Source organism: Mercenaria mercenaria, chromosome 15, assembly GCF_021730395.1.
Source record: "Mercenaria mercenaria strain notata chromosome 15, MADL_Memer_1, whole genome shotgun sequence".
NCBI classification, from domain to species: Eukaryota; Metazoa; Mollusca; class Bivalvia; order Venerida; family Veneridae; genus Mercenaria; species Mercenaria mercenaria.
In genome coordinates, this window is record NC_069375.1 from 19355845 (window position 1) to 19374920 (window position 19076).

At 34.4% G+C, this 19076-nt stretch overlaps 1 protein-coding gene across 1 annotated transcript; it reads left to right on the top strand.

Annotated features, from left to right (window-relative positions):
- The first annotated feature begins 3230 nt into the window (after positions 1-3230).
- LOC123537039 (uncharacterized) lies at positions 3231-17606 on the top strand. The gene is made up of 5 exons (XM_053524101.1): positions 3231-3308; positions 7685-8164; positions 8365-8491; positions 10500-10630; positions 12221-17606. The coding sequence occupies exons 1-5, from the start codon at positions 3231-3233 to the stop codon at positions 12893-12895; spliced, it is 1491 nt and encodes a 496-aa protein (XP_053380076.1). The 3' UTR covers positions 12896-17606.
- The last annotated feature ends 1470 nt before the right edge of the window (positions 17607-19076 follow it).

The window sequence follows — 19076 nt, forward strand, 5'->3', positions numbered from 1 at the left end:
TAGAGATAGCTACTCTCATTGGTTTTAAAAAGAAATACAAAAAAATATAATAAATTGGGTATTGGGGGTATTGTACATTATCAGTTACAGCCAGTTTTATCAGTCCTTAAAGGCACTGGCCTGCAATTTTTATTAAAATACCTTCCTTTAAAATTAAAAACTTTGGTCTAATTGATTATGAACTTAAGAACATGAGTTTTTCCTATCCAATTATTTTGAAAAAAGCGTAATAAAGAAAAAATAACATTAAATTTCAGTTTCAAAACGATTATAAAGAAATACAGAGGATAATTTTAAATCTGTAATAAAATCTTCTTTTTTCCAACCATGCTGAGCCAGTCCTTTAAGAAATGTATTATATTGAATGAAGAAAGAAAAAATGTATTTTATCAACAGTACTGTTAATTCTACTGTTAAATCTGTATTAGTTGCAGTACAATCGTATATTTTATTTTTTAAGAATGTAACTACCTATTGCAATTCACTGTATAATTATAACATTTAGTCTGGCGATACAGGTCAAAGCCTTTTTCGTGATACAGAAGGCAATAAAGTGGAAAACTAGAAAATATAAATTAAATTTTCAATACCAGTCAGTATTAAGGTATTCTCACGTTGATAAACGCGGTGTTGTGGCGTAACATCATGATAACCGGAAAACGTAGACTAATGGCCTGGATTCGGCGTATGGAAATGAAAATCATTTATGAATATTTGAAAACCTGTGAGTAAATTTGGCTATATTTCTAAAGTAAAAGTATGACATTAAAAATATGACGTTGTTAAAATACTAACAATAATGTCTTACATAAGCGCGAAATGTCCGTTCACTTTAATCAAGGTCAAAATGTCTCAAAAAGAACCACACGACCTAATACATTTATATATCACGAAATTAATAGGCCAGTGTTATTTACAAACTGTGAGAAAGTTTCATCAAAATCTACACTGTAGAAAAAAAATTCTATACGTGTAAATGTTATGAAATTATGAATTTTCCATTGACTTCCTATTATGAAATATTGCGTGAAGTCCAAATTTTCAAATACTCTAGCAAAAAAATCAAGCACGCTGACCCTATTCTTTTTATTAGCTGGATTTCTTGGTATACTCTAAGTTAGGGAAAAAAATATAGTTTAATCAAATTCAACATTGTAGAAAAGAAATTGATCCAAATGGTGTTGAACTACCTTAAAGATAGTACAACACAAATATCATCATTTATACATTTTTTTTTCAATTTAAAATAAAAATTTTCATTACTTCCCAAGTGTAAGAACATTTTTATTTTGTCAAATGAATGCTTAACCTTATGATACATACTTTGTATCGCAATATGTACCATAAAAGTTGCATCTGCATCGCGATAATGTATTGTATATAGAGACTAGCTATTACTACACCTAAATTTAAGTAAGTGTATTTCACTGCAAAAAGTAGTGAAATCTGTTTTAATTTAAATATAAAATTTAAATTCAAAACTGAAAAAAAAAAAATGCTATTTTACTGTAAATACCTTTTGACATTATTTTTAGCTCGCTATTCGAAGAATAAGTACATCTATCCTACACACGACCTGCGTCGGCGTCACACCTTTGGTTAAGTTTTTCGTACCAGTTCCACATTTTGACAAAGTCTTTTGAGATATAGCTTTGAAACTTTCAACACTTGTTTACCATCATCATGGCCATTATAGTCAAGAGCACATAACTTCCAACAAGTATTTTTGGGCTGAATTCTGGCCCCTTTTGACTAGAAACCTGGTTAAGTTTTTCGTACTAGTTCATATTTTGACAAAGTCCTTTAAAGATAAAGCTTTGAAAACTTTCAACACTTTTACCATCACCATGGCCAGTTATAGGCAAGAGTACATAACTCCATCAGGGATTTTGGCTGAATTATGGCCTCCTTTCGACTTATAAAATCTTGTTAAGTTTTTCGTACCACATCATATTTCAGGACAAAGTCTTTTGAGATAAAGCTTTGAAACATTCAACCACTTGTTTACCATCACCATGTCCAGTTAAGGCAAGAGCACATAACTCCATCAAGGATTTAGGCTGAATTATGGCCCTTTTTGACTTAGAAATCTGGGTAATATTTTCGTACCAGTTCATATTTTTGACAAAGTCCCTTTTGAGATCAAGCCTTTGAAACATTCAACACCTTTTACCACACCATGTCCTAGTTATAGCAAGAGTAAATAACTCCCATCAAGGATTTTGGCTGAATTATGGCCCCTTTTGACATAGAAATCATGGTTTAAGTTTTTTCGTACCAGTTCAAATTTTTTTGTAAAAGTGATTGACATATGGCTTTGCAACTTTTATCACATGTTTCGTATAATAGTCATCTATCTGTAGGACAGCGAACATAACTCTGTCATCTATTTTGGCTGAATTATGGCCCTTTCTTTGGACTTTTGAAATTGTTCTGTTTTCATACAAGTCCATGTTTGGGGGGGGGCATAACTAGTGACATATGCTTTTAAAAACTTTGAACACTTGTTTATCATTAATGATTTCACTGTAGGCAAGAGTACATAACTATTTTGCTGAATTATGCACTTTTTGGACTTTGAATTTGGCTCAAATATTGCCATATATGCAAGACTTATCGAAATCAAAGTAATACAGGAACATTTGTTTGTCTAATCTATATATTTCTTTGTCTGAATATCCGTGGAAATAATTTGACCCCATTCTTCAATCAATTCTATTTCCTTTTCAATTGTCTGAGCGCGCTGTCCATCAGACAGCTCTAGTTTATTCAAGAATCATGTCATGCTGAGTGGAGTAGGTCTTCAGAATTCTAATTTAGCATTTTATATTAATTGCAGATAACCAAAATACAATGACAGTGAGTGAAGACAGCACTAGTAACCAATGCAGCATCAATAAAATGTGCAAAGCCATTTTTAACCAATGAAAATTAGAAAAGAAACTGCTAACAATTTTGCAGTCAACTTCCCAGAAATGTTGTTTCAATGGCTGCAAGTTATTATCAGTCCGAGTGTTGCAAGCATCTGTAAAAGGAAGTCAGCCTTTGTGCTGAATGATAAGTTCCTATAATGGAATAATGCCGTTTTTCTTGGAACCTTACACCAGCAGTTGTTACTTGGTGCTCCAAATACTCTCCTGGATTGTTCATTCCATGGCCTCAAATGACATTCCGATGTCTGTTCCGAGTAAAGAATTTCACCATGTCTATTTGCTATTGGCATTGCATACATGCAAGGAAATAGAGAAATGACAACCCTTCAGTATTTGAATGGAATGGTGTTACTTCATGGCGGATGTACACAGAGGGTATGGCTATTTACTAATAAATTTCAATATTAAAAAGCTTCACATTGTAAAGTTTTGAAAGATATTATGTCTGTCACCACACAGTGGTGAGGAAACATATTGATTTACTCATGTCTGTGTAGTATGTGAGTTTTTTCCTGTCTGGTTTCTGTCTCATAGCTGTGAAACTCTTAAGTCAACATTTCTCATTCCGATCTACACCAAACTTCAACAAGATTGCTTGAACTACACACTTTGGCAAAGTTCAAATCAAAGTCTTTTACTCGACTTTTCGAAGAAAAAGTATAGCTATTGTAACTCGCTGTCGTGTCGCAGTCGCCATTGGTTTAATTTTTTTGAATAAAGTCAAATATCACTGTTACTATAAAAGCTTTTGACTTGAAAAACTTTATATAGTTCTTTACTATGAAAGTCTACACCAGGAGATACAATTCCCATAACTCTGATTTGAATTTTGACAGAATTATGCCCGTTTTTAACTTAGAACTTTTGCTTAAAGATTTTGATAAAGTAAAATATCCCTGTTACTATCAAAGCTTTTGACTTCAAACTTAAAATACTTGTTTACCATCAAAGTGTACACCAGGAGAAACAATCCCCATAACTCTGATTTGAATTTTGACAGAATTATGTCCCTTTTTAACTTAGATTTATTTTTTTTGGATAAAGTCAAATATCTCGGTTACTATTAAAGCTTTTGACTTCAAACTCAAATAGTTATTTATAAAGTCTGCACTAGGAGACACAATTCCCATAACTCTGATTTGAATTTGACAGAGTTATGTCCCTTTTTAACTTGGATTTTTTTAATGACAAAGCTCTAATTCAGAGTGAAGCACTGAGAAAAGTTGAGCACGTTGTCTTAAGGACAGCTCTTGTTACTCTTCTCTGAGCTCCAAGTAGAGTATTTCTCATTTGATCTTTATCAAACTTGAAGAAAATGTGTTTGACAATAAGTCCTCGTCTAAGTTAAATAACTAGCCAAGTCGGCCCAGGCTCTTATGAATTATGGCCCTTGAATAACCGAAAACTGCCCTTTTTACTCTTCTTCACGCTCTAACTTGAACATTTCTCATACGATCTTAACCAAACTTATCCAGGCAAGTTGGATAATTAGCAAAATTGGCTGAGGCACTTCGGAATTATAGCTTTTGAATTACCCAGAGTAGGCCTTTTACTCTTAAAGGTATATTAAAAGTTTTGTAGTTAGTAAACAGTATATAAAGACTGAATTCTTATTTATCATTTATGTCATTAGTCATTTGTGGGAGATATGTGCAAAAGCAGCTCCAGTTTATTTAGCTTTTCATTGTTGGCTTGACTATATGGAGAGCTATCCTACTCGCCCTGGCATCAACGTTTGCATTATTGGTTAAAGTTTTATTCACTTTCTCTTTATCTCTGTAACTACTTCATAGAAATAGTTATTCCTCATCATCACCCACATCTATGACTGAAATACTGTTGAAAAACGGCATTAAACCCAGAAGAAACAAACAAAGAAACAAACATCAAATAGCACAATGGCCGTAACATTTGCTCCTATATTTAATGAATTATCCCACTTAAAGTTTTGGTGCACCATCACTCTATCTCTGTTATTACTGAATAGATTTTATTAAAGAGAAGTCCTATAGTTTTTAGCTCACGATAGCCAAAGGCTCATGGTGAGCTTTTCTGACTGCTCAATGTCCATCATCCCTCGAGCATCTGTCAACATTTTCCAAAAAAAAAATCTTGAAAACCACAGGGCAGAATAACACCAAACTTCACAGGAATGATCCTTGGGTGGCCCCTTTTCAAATTTGTTCTAAGAATTGAATTCCATGCGGAACTCTGGTTGCGATGGCAACTGAAGGCAAAAACTTAAAAATATTTCTTGTCCAAAACCACAGGGCCTAGGGCTTTGATATCTGGTGTGTAGCATCATATAGTGGTCCTCTAACAAAATTATTCAAATAATCCCCCTAGTGTCAAATATGGCCCCGCCCTGGGGGTCACATGGTTTAGAATGACTTATATAAGGAAAACTTTGAAAATATTCTTGTACAGAACCACATGGCCTAGGGCTTTGATATTTGGTATGTAGCATCATCTAGTGGTTCCCTACCAAGATTATTCAAATTATCCCCCTAGGGCCAAATATGGCCCCGCCCTGGGGGTCATAAGTTTTCCATAGACTTACATACATGTAGGAACAAAAGTTAAAAGATCTTCTTGTCTGAAACCACAACACTTAGACCTTTGATATTTTGTTTGTAGCATTGTCTTATGGTCCTCAACCAAAATTATTCAAATTGTACTCCTTGGGTGAAAAGAGGCCCTGCCCTGGGGGTCCCAAGTTTTATATAGACTTATATAGGAAAAAGCTTTAAAAATCTTCTTGTCTGAAACCATACGACCTAGGCTTTTGATATTTGGTATGATACATTGTCTAGAAGTCCTCTACCAAAATTGTTTAAATTATGCCAATGGGGTTAAAAGAGGCCCACCCTGGGGTCACTTAGTTATTATGTTATATAGGAAAAATACTTAAAAAATCATCTGATCCTATTTCCAAGACTGTTTAATTATAATTACCTGATGACCCTAAGTAATATGATGTCACTTGACTGTCACCTGACTGTGACCTTCACCTACTGACCTGCTTTCTTGTTTTTTAAGATACAGCCCTGAAATTTTGATGACATACACAGTTTTGCACACAAATCGTAAAACACTGAATATCATTGACCATGAATGTGACCTACTGAATTTCTTAATATTTTATCATCAGTTTGACATTTGAAACATGTAGCTCATATTACTCAGGTGAGCGATCCACGGTCATCATGACCCTCTTGTATGAACAATACTGTCTTTGTACTAATGCGCTGTCAAAACACAGCCACAAATGGCAAGTTGCATGATACATGTCAATACAACATAAACCAGTATCAACATGTGATTACTGATAAAACCTATTAAAAATGTTATTTTATTCAAGATTCTTCATATTTAAGATTGTCTATCACTCGTGTCAACAAATGTTGACTTCATGTCAGTTTAGGCTGCGCAGAAAGATGCGCATAAAAAACCGCAGACGTGCCTATTTTCACTATCCAGCTTCAAAATAGTCGAGCCCGCTGTCTCCTGTGGCAGCTCTTGTTATACATCAGTCTGATAGAAGGGACATTATGATTATTGGAATGGCAAGTTTCACTATTCAACATGGAAATAGTTTAGCGCGCTGTTTCTTGTGACAGCTGTTGTTGATGAAACTGCCAGCAAGTATGTGCCTCGCTCAGTTTGATTAAAATCATCTTCCAAGTTTATTTTCTTGCTGTTTATACCCCAAAATTGGGATTTTGACACATAAAATTATCCAAATTTGGAAATAGTTACTCCCATAGGATATAGTAACTATTTGTTTAAGCACTTTCTCATACACTTGTTTAACTTTAAGCACTTTCTCATACACTTGTTTAACTTTGTACAACCTCTTTAACATACTGCCATGAGAACATTGTTCATAATTGGGTCAATGTTTGTGCAATTTTGATGATTTTTTTTTCTTCAGAATATAAATTGGGAATTTTTTTCACTTTTTTATGAAAATTGAATACTTTTTATAGCATACGCCTGTCTCTTGAAAGAGTGGGGCCTATTATGTGAATACTTGTGCCAGTGGCGAGCCAGCATCCAAATAATATCCGCTCACTAAGTGAAACAGTTTTCATTCGATCTTCAACAAACTTCCTTACAATGTTTGTGAGCATAATATCTCGGCCAAGTTCGATAAACAGCCAAATTGCTTCAGGCACTCGTGTATTATGGCCCTTGAATTACTTGAAAAACTGCGAATTTAGCCTTGTCCGCTCTCTAATTCACACATTTTTCATCCGATCTTCACCAAACTTGCTGACAATGTTTGTGAGCATAATATCTCGGCCAAGTTTGATAAACAGCCAAATTGCTTCAGGCACTCGTGTATTATGGCCCTTGAATTACTTGAAAAACTGCGAATTTAGCCTTGTCCGCTCTCTAATTCACACATTTTTCATCCGATCTTCACCAAACTTGCTGACAATGTTGGTGGGCATAATATCTCAGCCAAATTCGATAACCAGGCAAATGGCACAGCTACTCAATACTCATATGCATTATGGCCCTTGAATTAGGCCAAGTTTGATGACGGGCATACTTTGTGACAGTCTGACACTCTTGTAGGCATTGTGAATAAAGCAGAATAAAAAAACCTGTCTTCTATTAATTGCATATCTTAGATGAAATTTCTTTATATTTTTATATGTTATATACATTGTATTGAGATTAAGTAATAGTGACACTCAGAGAAGTAAAATTTATTGATATCATTATTAAATATATTATTTTAGGATGTTGAACGTCTTGCAAAATTGGGAATCTGTGTTGTACCACAGACAGTCTCTGATAAACTGCAGTCATGGCAGGAAAATCTGGATAATGATCTGCTTGAAGTTAAAAATAAATGGATAACAGGTGGCAACCGAACTTACCAACTGGTAGGAGATAATTGGGACAAAAATATCATTCCGTCATACAGGACATCCCAGCAAGAAACACAGTCTTTGCATTTGTTTAATGTTATAGGTGTGATTGACAGAATTGTAGTAGAAAAAAACGATAGTACATCAGTGAAAGCTGTTGAAAGTTTGTCAGCAGCAGACTTTATTCCATCAGTAAATGATCTTGAATTACTGCGTGATGAACTAACATTTATTGTGGCTCGTTCAGTGATTGAAAATAATGAACAAATGAGGAAAACACTAGGAAATCTGTATCCTGATCATCTGAAGCATTGTTACAGTGATTATGCTGGAATGAAAACATCTCAGGTACAAAAAAAAGGGTAAAAAGTAGTTGTCTAGGTCAAAGATGCTGTTGCTAATGCCATATTGAAACATATATTTCAATTATATACTTCATTCTGTGAAACTATCTTCAGTAGTGTAAAAAATTAAATAATTTTGCTTAATAAATTTAGTTGTATTTGGATATTAAGGATTTATTACATGATTTGTTCTTTCATTTTCAGTGTTCTTTAGGACTATTTGATTGTGATGAGAAGAAGACGCAAGACGTAATACAGCTTTTGAAGCTTTTGAGTGAGAAGTTTGTTCCAAAAGAAGGGGAAGAGATTATAGAAGAAGTTTTCTTTGGAGGTGAAATTAATCTCATATTCATTTTTTTTTTGGAGAAATAGTACATAAATATCCCCACATTAAGTCTATTGATAAAGTGCATATTTTTGAGTGTGTTTGACATTAAAAGGGAAACTTAAATGCCATTAGGAATGACCTGATATTAGTTATATAGCTTGTTTCACTTTGTACTATGACCGTATACTAACAAGCTAAATGTCTTGGGGGAAAGGCAGTGGGCTGTTAGAACAGCAAATGCCCAAAATTCAATACCTTCACTTTATAGCATTACTAAGAAGGAGGGCATATATGCATTCTTTTATTGATTATGAATTATTACCTCACCTTAGCGAAAGGGTGACCTTTTCTGACTGCTCAATGTCCGTCGTGTGTTGTGCGTCCGTCAACATTTTCTTAAAAAATCTTCTTCTTGAAAACCACTAGGCAGAATTATGCCAAACTTCACAGGAATGATCCTTGGGTGGTCCCTTTTCAAAATTATTCAAAAAAATTAATTCCATGCAGAACTCTGGTTGCCATGGCAGCCGAAAGGAAAATCTTTAAAAATTCTTGTCCAAAACTGCAAAGCGTAGAGCCTTGATATTTTGCCTATGACATCATCTTATGGTCCTCTATCAAGATTGTTCAAGGTGTGTCCTTGGGGTGAAAAGAGGCCCCGCCCCGGGGGTCACAATTTTTACATAGACTTATATAGTAAAAAATTAAAAAATCTTCTTGGGTAAAACCACAAGACCTAGGCCTTTGATATTTTGTAGGTAGCATTGCCTTGTAGTCATCTATCAAAATTGTTTAAATTATGCCCCTGGGGTGAAAAGAGGCCCTGTCCCGGGGGTCTCAGGTTTTACATAGACTTATATGGGGAAAAAAACTTTAAAAAACTTCTTGCCTGAAACTGCAAGGCCTAGGCTATTGATATGAAGTATGTTGCATTTCCTAGTGTTTCTCTGCCAAAATTTTGTTGAGGTTACCTAGATCTTGTTTGTGTCCAGTTGTAGCCTATTACAAAATGTTAGAATTTGTTCCTACCATTAGAGATGATCAACCTTTATTTTCTCTGGATGAAAAACATATGATCAATTATTATATGTTTCAAAATAAATTAAAGTCTGTTCTTGCGGAACTAGGTTATGATCCGGTCAGTTTTTCCTCACATTCATTTCGTAGGGGGTTTGCAACTTTTGCCTTTCGATCGAAGTAGCAGCTGATGAAATTCAGATATTAGGTGACTGGAGGTCAGACGTATATAATAAATATATTTCTCTTACTTTAGAAGACAAACTTGATATTATGAAATCCGTAAGTGATAAATTAAATTTTTAATAAGATAAGTGGCTTTAAGCATTTTTCAAATTATGTCCCTATGGTGAAAAGAGGCCCTGCCCTGGGGGTACCAAGTTTAACATAGCCTTATATAGGAAATAAAATTAGATGTTCTTGTCTGAAAGTTCAAGGCCTAGTCCTTTGATATTTGGTATGTAGCATTGCCTGGTGGATCTGTAACAAATTTGTTCAAATAATGCGAATTTGGTGAAAAGAGGCCCCACCCTGGGGGTCACTTATTATAATTATGAGTTATATAGGAAAAGATACTTCAAGAATTATCAGATCATATTTCCTACACTGTTTAATTATAATTACCTGATGACCCCAAGCAATTAGGGAATATTTGACTGTGACCTTGACCTACTTTTTTGTTTTTAAAAATACAGCCTGGAATTTTTGATGACATATACAGTTTTGCACACCGATCTTAAATCAGTTACATGAATGTGACCTACTGACCTACCTTCTTAATATTTTGGCATCAGTTTGCCATTTGAAACATGTGGCTCATATTACTCAGGTGAGCGATCCAGGGACATCATGACCCTCTTGTATTTTACATTATTATATTGTGATAGGGGATTTCTTTTTAATAAACGTACATTTTCTCATGTGTATGTGTTATGAGCACACGTTATTTTGTATTTAGCATAAATAACATTTCAATATGTCTTTGTTGTTAAAGGTGATAGGCTAACTGATGAAAGAATTCAACTTGCACAAAAAGCAATGAGCAATGCCGACAGTGGGTTGGAACGACTAGAGGGTTTTATTTCGAAAATTGAGGATTTTCATAGGTTGATGAATTTCCTAGAGGTGAGATTTGTTTTTTCATTATGTCTCCCAATCTTACTTGATATTCTAAACGAAGATCTGAGAACGACCAATTCACATACGTCTTCTGTATATTTTTGATTTCCAGTATTGCTATTTTTATTTTAACCAATCAGACGACTTGTTCGAATGTCAAAAGCGTGTTTTAACAGAAACAATCATATAAGAATTGCACTTATTCGGCCTCACTCTGACTTTATACACTAGCCTTTATTTTGACTTACATATAGTAAATACTAGTACTTTGGACTATTAAATATCATACAGTTATTGACTTATGCCGAGGTCAGTATGCTTTTTTTACGGACCTGTTAAAATGATTTTGACCGATAATGCAGTCTGAGGTCAGTATGATTTTTATAGGTCCGTAAACATACATATTGACCTCAAAATAAGTCTACAATTATTATATTATATGCCCTTCTCAAATGCAATCATTTCACTATCCCGTATTTCATACATATAAAAAAAGTGATGTCACAAGCCATTATCACTTTTGCAGGTTATTTTCGATTATGAATGCTGAATGTGAAAGACTATATCCCAGGTGCTATGGTTTTGACACTTACTTATTTTAGCCAACTGTTCTACTTGAATATTTCATATTTTTATTCAGTTTTGCGAATAACAGGTCATATACAATAACGCGGTTGTCGACTGGCAAATTTCCATTCACTAATCTCCTGCGGTGTAGATTGCAAATTCAGTAACCATGGTAGCACTGTTTCACATTGTAGGTTTCAAATGTAACAACAAGTTTTGTGTAAATTATGAAAAAATAAAAAGTTTTAAATCCAAGAATTCATGAAACAGCTGTTTTGGCCAACACCACAATTTTTTTTTAACAAAATTAAATGATTTTACAGTAAGTGGTTGATGTCATATGGTTTTCAGGAAAAAATCCTTACTTGTACTGATGATAAACTCTGACAGAAAATGAGGTTTTTTTTACCTGTAACTTTTTTATGTCTGCAAGTTGTTATCAGTGGTAGGTATCAAAATAAAGCTTTACAGTTACTGAAAAAAATTACATAATTCAAATTAATATTTAGTAAGCAAGCTCAGACGAAGTGAGGTCCTGAAATGGATATGTAAAATGGGGACTGTATGTACATTTTACCATTTTGTCATTTACAAAATTTTCTCCATAGTAATATCTTGAGACCTTCCTAAAAATGCTGCAACGGTAATTCTGGATCAAGTACTGAGAAGTGGCCCAATGTCAGACCTTCATATGTGTTGACATTGAGCATGCACAAAATATCCTTTTCCCCAGTAATTTTGGATAAATAATTTTTAAAGAGATAAATTTAAGTCATTTATTTTTACAGACTTTTTACCAATTTTGTTTCTGTTTCCACCAGTTGGTGTTGTAAGTGTTTGCTATAAGACGGGTTGTTCTTTTATAGTTAAGTAACCAATTACAATAAAAGAATTCAAAGTTGGTTCGCTTAATCATCTGTCAGAGTTTATCATCCAGTATTTAATGTCTGTTTAATCCATTAACAATATCTGGCCATTTTTTTTTTCAGACCAGTTTATTTCTTTAAATTCCATTGTTAACTTTTGCAGGCCATTCATAGAACCACATACAACACAGAATCATCCAGAGACAGAGGAACAATTTATTATTACAGAAACTTCTTGAATGCAAGGAATGTTAAAGGAGGGGTGAAAAATTCATATAGAGCTTATAAACATCTTTATTATACAGTGTTTGATGCTATGTGCTGTGTTTTATTTTTGAATAATTTTGGACTCGATAGTGCTGAATCTGAGATACCTTTGCCTAAGGATTTTGATGGGTGGACTAATGAGTGTCAAATAGACTGGATTAATTCTGTATGCAGAAATCTATTGAACAAAGTCTTTTTTGAAGATGATATGTTTATGGAGTTGAGAGAAATCCTAACAAATCCAGACCATGAGGAAAATTACTGGATTAGCTCGCTTGAAAATGATAGATTCAAATGTCATTTCTGTAACAGCTCGTACTCATATGTAGATTCTTTAAAAGCTCATGAAAAAAATGAACATGGATTTCAACCGTCTAAGCAAAATTCTGACAAAACATTGAAAAAAGAAGCATCTGATGAATTACATGACTATGTGCTTTCTCTGTTCAGACTGACTGCTTTGCATAAAAATCTAGATTCAGCAGTTGATATGGGAGATGGTTATAGGGTTGTAAGAAGTGCAAAATATGAAACCCCATTTATAATAAAACCCATAAAATCAAATATTTAATTGGTAGTGTTCATTTAACTGCAATGATGTCTGGAACTCTGCCTGTTCATCAGACTAAACGTCTCATTGCCAACAGGTTTATTAACATATCTGGGGGTAAAAACAGCAATATTTCTCTTGATGAATATGTTGAAATTCTAAATAGGGACACCAAAAACACTTGCTCAGGATTCCAAACAAAAGAGAGCATTATTAAGCATTCAAAGGAATTTCCGCATTTAATAAATGCTGTAAAACATGTAGATGACATTTGTAACATTCGTGGCAGAAAAGGTTACCATAAACTGCCATCATACCGAGATGATGTAAAGAGAGTTGTTGCCGATTTGCTGAGTGTTGATGCTTTCACTGATCATCAGGATCGTAAACTAGTTTGTAGAAAACTTATCCAAGCAAACAATCCTTTCAAAGATTGTTACAAAGGTTTGTCAGAAATGATTGTAAGACACAGGCCAGTGTTGCCTTTCAGAAGATTAAGGAACAAACATTTGTAAACCAACTTAAAAGTAGAGCTGCTTTTCAGAAAAGTGCATGTCTCCCACAAGTGGCTAATAATTCAATAGTAAGTCAGTCTTTATATACTGTGTACTCACTACAAATATACCTTTGAAGAATAAAAAGGATGCTTTTGGGTTATTCAAGGGCCATAATTCACAAATGCCTAAGGCAATTTGGCTAGTTATGAAACTTGGCTGAGGAGTTATAGACAAATACATTTTTTTTAAGTTTGGTGAAGGTCGTATGAGAAATGTTCGATTGAGAGCGCAGACAAGAGTAAAAAGGCCGATTTTCAGTAATTCAAGGGCCATAATTCCAAAGTGCCTAGGTCAGTTTGGCTAGTTATCAACTTTGGCAGAGGACTTATTGACAAACAGATTTTGTTTAAGTTTGGTGAAGATCTGTTTGTCCGTAACATTTCATGTCCGCTCTGTACCTCCTAAACCCTTTGAAGAATTGTCATGAAACTTAGATCAAATGATCACCTCATCAAGATGTGCAGAACCCATGAGTCAGCCAGACTGGAGGTCAGTCCCATTTAAATGACATCTGCTTAATCGCTTGTTCACAATAAATGAATCAGTGAAACATGTTATTAAAGTAAAATTGTACAATGTGAAAAAATCAGACAACTTTATCTTTATTGTATTTTTTCGCATTGTACAATTTTACGTTAATATGTTTCACTGAATCATTTATTGAATGATGGATTACGCAAATGTATTTTTAAAGGGACTGACCTCCAGATTTAGTAAGATATCTTTATTTTTTGAAATGTTTGAAAACTTTGCAGTTGTAAATAAACTAAATTTGCATTAATAGTCGATATTTTAGTAGTTTTGTTTTTCATGTATAAGGCTTTGTTCGCTAGATTTCTGCACACAAACTTTAAGAATTTTTTCACTTCAGTTACATGCTGTGTTATTTAGTCCCCTATTTGTTGAAACCCATTTTCAGGGACTATAAGAATGCTGTTTTCCATCATTCCGGTCATTCCTGCTATCCACAACTCTGTTATTCATGCATCAATATTACTTGGCAAAAATGTTTCCCATGATGAGGTGACGTGTCGTGCGCAAAATCTGGACCTTGGATCAAAGGTCAAGGTTACAATTGCATGTCAAAGGTCAACAGGGCTTTTTTCCTGTCCGGTCTATAACTCTGCCACCTATGAAGGTATTTTAATATTACTAGGCACAAATGTACCTGATAATAAGATGATGTCTCATGTGCAAATTTCAGACCCCTACCTCAAAGGTCAAGGTCATACATTGCAGTCAAATGTTAACATGGCATGAACAGAGTCTGTTTCCTGTCTGGTCCATAACTCTGTCATTCATGAAGGGATTTTAATATTACTTGGCACAAATGTTCCCCATAGATTGAGATGATGTGTCATGCTCCAAACCCACACCCTTTTCTTAAAGGTCATGGTCACAAGTCGAGCTCAAAGGTCAATATTTTTTTGTCCTCTCTGGTCCAGAACTCTGTCATCCCTTCAGGGATTACAATATATGTCTTGGTATAAATGTTTCCCATGAAGAGGTGATGTGTCATGTGAAACACCAAGAACCTAGCTTAACGGCCATGGTCATAATTGGCGGTCAAAGGTCAACTGGGTTTTTTTCCTGTCCTGTTCATAACTCTGCCATCCATGACGAAATTTTAACATTGCTTGGGACAAATGTTCCCAATAATGAGACAACATGTCATGCACAAAATCCGGACTCCTATTTAAGGTCAAGGTCACAGTTCGAGGTCAAAGGTCAATAGCATTTATTTCCTGTCGGGTTCAGAATTTGGCATCCATCTAGGGATAACAATATTACTTGGCATAAATGTTCCCCTGCATGAGATAATGTGTCATGCCCAACACCTTGGCCATTAGCTAAAAGGTCAAGGTCACATTTAGAGGTCAAAATTACTGAAGGAATGCACTAATTAGGTCCCATAACTCTACTTTTCATTTCTTTTTCAAATTTATGCCACTTTTTCCAAGTAGCAGTCTTTGGTTAAGTTTTTTAGCTCACTCAGGGTGAGCTATTCTGATCACTCACCGTCCGGCGTCTGTTGTCCGTAAACTTTTACTTTAAACGACATCTCCTCATAAACTGCTAGGCCAATTTCATCTAAACTTCACAGGAATGTTCCTTCGCTGAAGCTCTACTAAAATTATTCAAAGAATTGAATTTCATGCAGAACTCTGGTTGCTATGGCAACCGAAACGAAAATCTTTAAAAATCTTCTTCTCAATAACCAGAAGCCGTAGAGCTTAGATATTTGGTATGAAGCATTGCCTAGTGGACTTCTACCAAATTTTTTCAAATCATGACCCCGGGGTCAAAATTTAACCCGCCCCAGAGGTCATTTGATTTTACATAGGAAAATCTTAAAACATCTTCTCAAAAACCAAAAGCCCTAGAGGTTAGATATTTGACATTTGACATTGTCTAATGGACCTCTACTAAATTTGTTCAAATCATGATCCCGGGGTCAAAATTGACCCCGCCCAAGGGGTCACTTGATTTTACTTAGCAAAATCTTAAAAAAATTCTAAAAATAAACCAGAATGCCTAGAGCTTAGATATTTCACATGTAGCATTGCCTAATAGACCTCTACAAAACATTTTCAAATCGTGACCCAAGGGGTCAAATTTACCCAGCCCCAGGGATTACCTGATTGTACATAGGGAAATCTTCATAAATTTGCCTAGTAGACTTCTAGAAACTTTGTTAAAATCATGATCCCCGGGGTAAAATTGGTCCTGCCCCAGGGGTTACTTGATTGTTCATCGGAAAATCTTCCAGAAACATTCTAAAAATCATCAGTTTGACATTTGAAACATGTAGCTCGTATTACTCCGGTGAGCGATCCAGGGTCATCATGACCCTCTTGTTTTCTATGTAAGATGGTATCTAAGTATCCACTAATGGGAAGGGATTTAAACTTCACACAACTTCACTTCAATGTCATGATCTGACATGCACAGTGCATGTCCTATAACTCTACTTTGCATTTTTTCAAAATGTATGCCCCTTTTTTCACTTAACAATTTGCAGTTTAATTGTTATGCTGTATGTAAGGTGGTATCTCAGTATCCACTAATGGGAATTTGATTCAAATTTCACACATTTGTCCACTGTCATGAGCTGATAAGGTCAAATTTTTACATAATTATGCCCGTTTTGTATTCATTCAGTTGACAAGACTGTTAAAGAGTCGATTATTGCTGTCCTCTAACAGCTCTTGTTTATAATTGGCCAAAAAATTCCACATTAAAAAGTTCTATTCCTTCGATTTCGTTAAAAATCTTTACGATATATCAGAATGTGATTTTATGTTATATCATAAAATAATAGGGGGAGTAAAAGCCAATTGGAAACTGAGATTAAAACATGAAGACATAAATACAATAGTACAGCAAGAATATTTGGTTTCAAAAATAAAACAGGATACTCAAGTAAATAGACTGTTCTACCAATTACAAGTGAGGGCGAAAAAAATTACTAATACCCAAAGTCAAAAATGGGAAACACTTTTTTTAAACGACAATCTAAATTGGAAAAGTATTTATACTAATCCCATTATCAGTACAATTGATACCAGATTGAGAACATTTCAATATAAATACTTAATGAGAATAGCACCAACTAATGTATTCCTATACAAATGTAAAATATCTTCATCAAATATGTGTGAATTTTGTTCAATGGCACCAGAAACATTTATACATATGTTTTGGGAATGCCAATCAATACAAACCCTATGGAGTGATATTAAGACATATCTTTCAAGAAAAAGTATCGCAGATATCCCTTTTAACTTTAAAACTATTTCACTAGGTTTCTATGGAAACATTGGGAAACGCAAACAAAAAATTATTAATTTTATTCGAATTTTAGCAAAATATTTTATTGTTAAAAGCAAATACAACAAATCTCCACCAAGCTTTGAATTATTCAGAGTATATCTTCAATACAGAATAAACATAGAATATACAATTGCAAGTATAAAGAATAAAACGGACACGTTTAATGCGAAATGGAAAGAATTTCTTGATGTTGCATAAACAGTACCAAATACAATGTACAAGTATATATATGTATATATATATATATATGTGTGTGTGTATATGTATGTGTGTATATATATATATATATAATTTGTGAGCAAAACAAATACTCTACTCTGATTACTCTTTGTATTTTTACATTATATTACAAATAGAGACACACACCAACACACCCCCCCCCCTCCCCCCACACCCCCTCTCCTTTCTCACGACACTCCATCATCATTTCATTTCATATATCATCATTTTCCATTATTCATCATATAGAAAAACATTTTAGAACAAAAACAAAATGAATGTTTTTTATTTCTATTACTGTCTGTCATTGTTACAACGTTTAGTTCAGAACTATAGATATATATAACTGAATAATCTTCTCTTTGTATTGTCAGATAGAATAGTATATGTTGTTAATTGTTTAATTTGTTCTAAAGTGAAATAAAAAATTGAAAAAACAAAAAAAAATCCATATGAGTATTTGCTATGATATATGGGCATATATTGTGACATTCTAGCACCCTTGTTTATAAATTTATAATAGATGTTATGAAACAATCAACAACTGTACGTTTCTGTATATTCAAATTTAATCCAATTGTTTCGTTATTACACATTGATTGTATAGATATTGTTAATACATCATTGACAGATATTAGTTTATTATGCTTTTTGCTATTGAGAAAATTAGGTACCTCCGAGTAGGGGACTTTGTATAGCATGACAATACTTCATTCACTTGTTAAGAATAAAGACTGCAGCTTATTAATATATTTTGAATAATTCAAGATGCTTGCACCTTTGAATGAAAGTACAGTTTTACTGCCACTGTCTGTACAGTATATGAGTCTGTCTGCTCAGCCTACATCTATAAAATAGGGATTCAGAGTTCCTGTGGTGAGACGGTATCCTTGACGATTTTATAAAAGAAATTGTGTATGAAAGTATTTTTCCTCCACCTTTGATTTACGTGGTGAAGTTTGCAGTTACTTGCAGAGAACAGGTTTGTACTGGTACAGAATCCATTTCTTATGCCCTTCCCTCCATCCCCCACCCCCACTTTGAAGAAGGAAGGGTATATTGTTTTGGAGATGTTGGTCAGTCTGTCGGACGGTTGGTATGTAGACCAATTAGTTTCCGGATGATAACTCAAGAACGCTTGAGCCTAGGATCAAGAAAGTTAAGAGGGAGGTTGGGCATGACCAACAGATGACACCTACTGATTTTCAGGTCAATCACACCATTAAGGTCAAGGTCACACTGGCCTTGAACAGTTAAGCGCTTCCAGATGATAAGTAATGACCGCTTTGGCATACGGTCATGAAAGTTTAAAGGGACCTTGATCATGACCAGCAAATAACCCTTCTGATTTTGAGGCTAGTAGGTCAAAGGTCACAGTGACCCAGAACAGTTAAATGGTTTCCGTATATTAACTCAAGAACGCTTGCGTTAAGGTAAATGAAAGGTGATAGGGAGGATGGTAATGACCAGTAGAAGACCCCTATTGATTTTGAGGTAAGTTCGGCAAAGGTTAAGGCCACAGTGACCTGGAACAGTTAAGACGGTTTCCGGATTATGATCATGACCCATTGATTTTGAGGCCAGTACGTCAA

Bases quoted from the DNA above. Each gene is read 5' to 3' on its own strand.
- LOC123537039 (XM_053524101.1), top strand. From the start codon at position 3,231: ATGCAAGGAAATAGAGAAATGACAACCCTTCAGTATTTGAATGGAATG. The intron at 3,309-7,684 runs GTATGGCTATTT...ATATTATTTTAG, and splicing joins ATGGCGGATGTACACAGAGG to GATGTTGAACGTCTTGCAAA. The intron at 8,165-8,364 runs GTACAAAAAAAA...TTTCATTTTCAG, and splicing joins CTGGAATGAAAACATCTCAG to TGTTCTTTAGGACTATTTGA.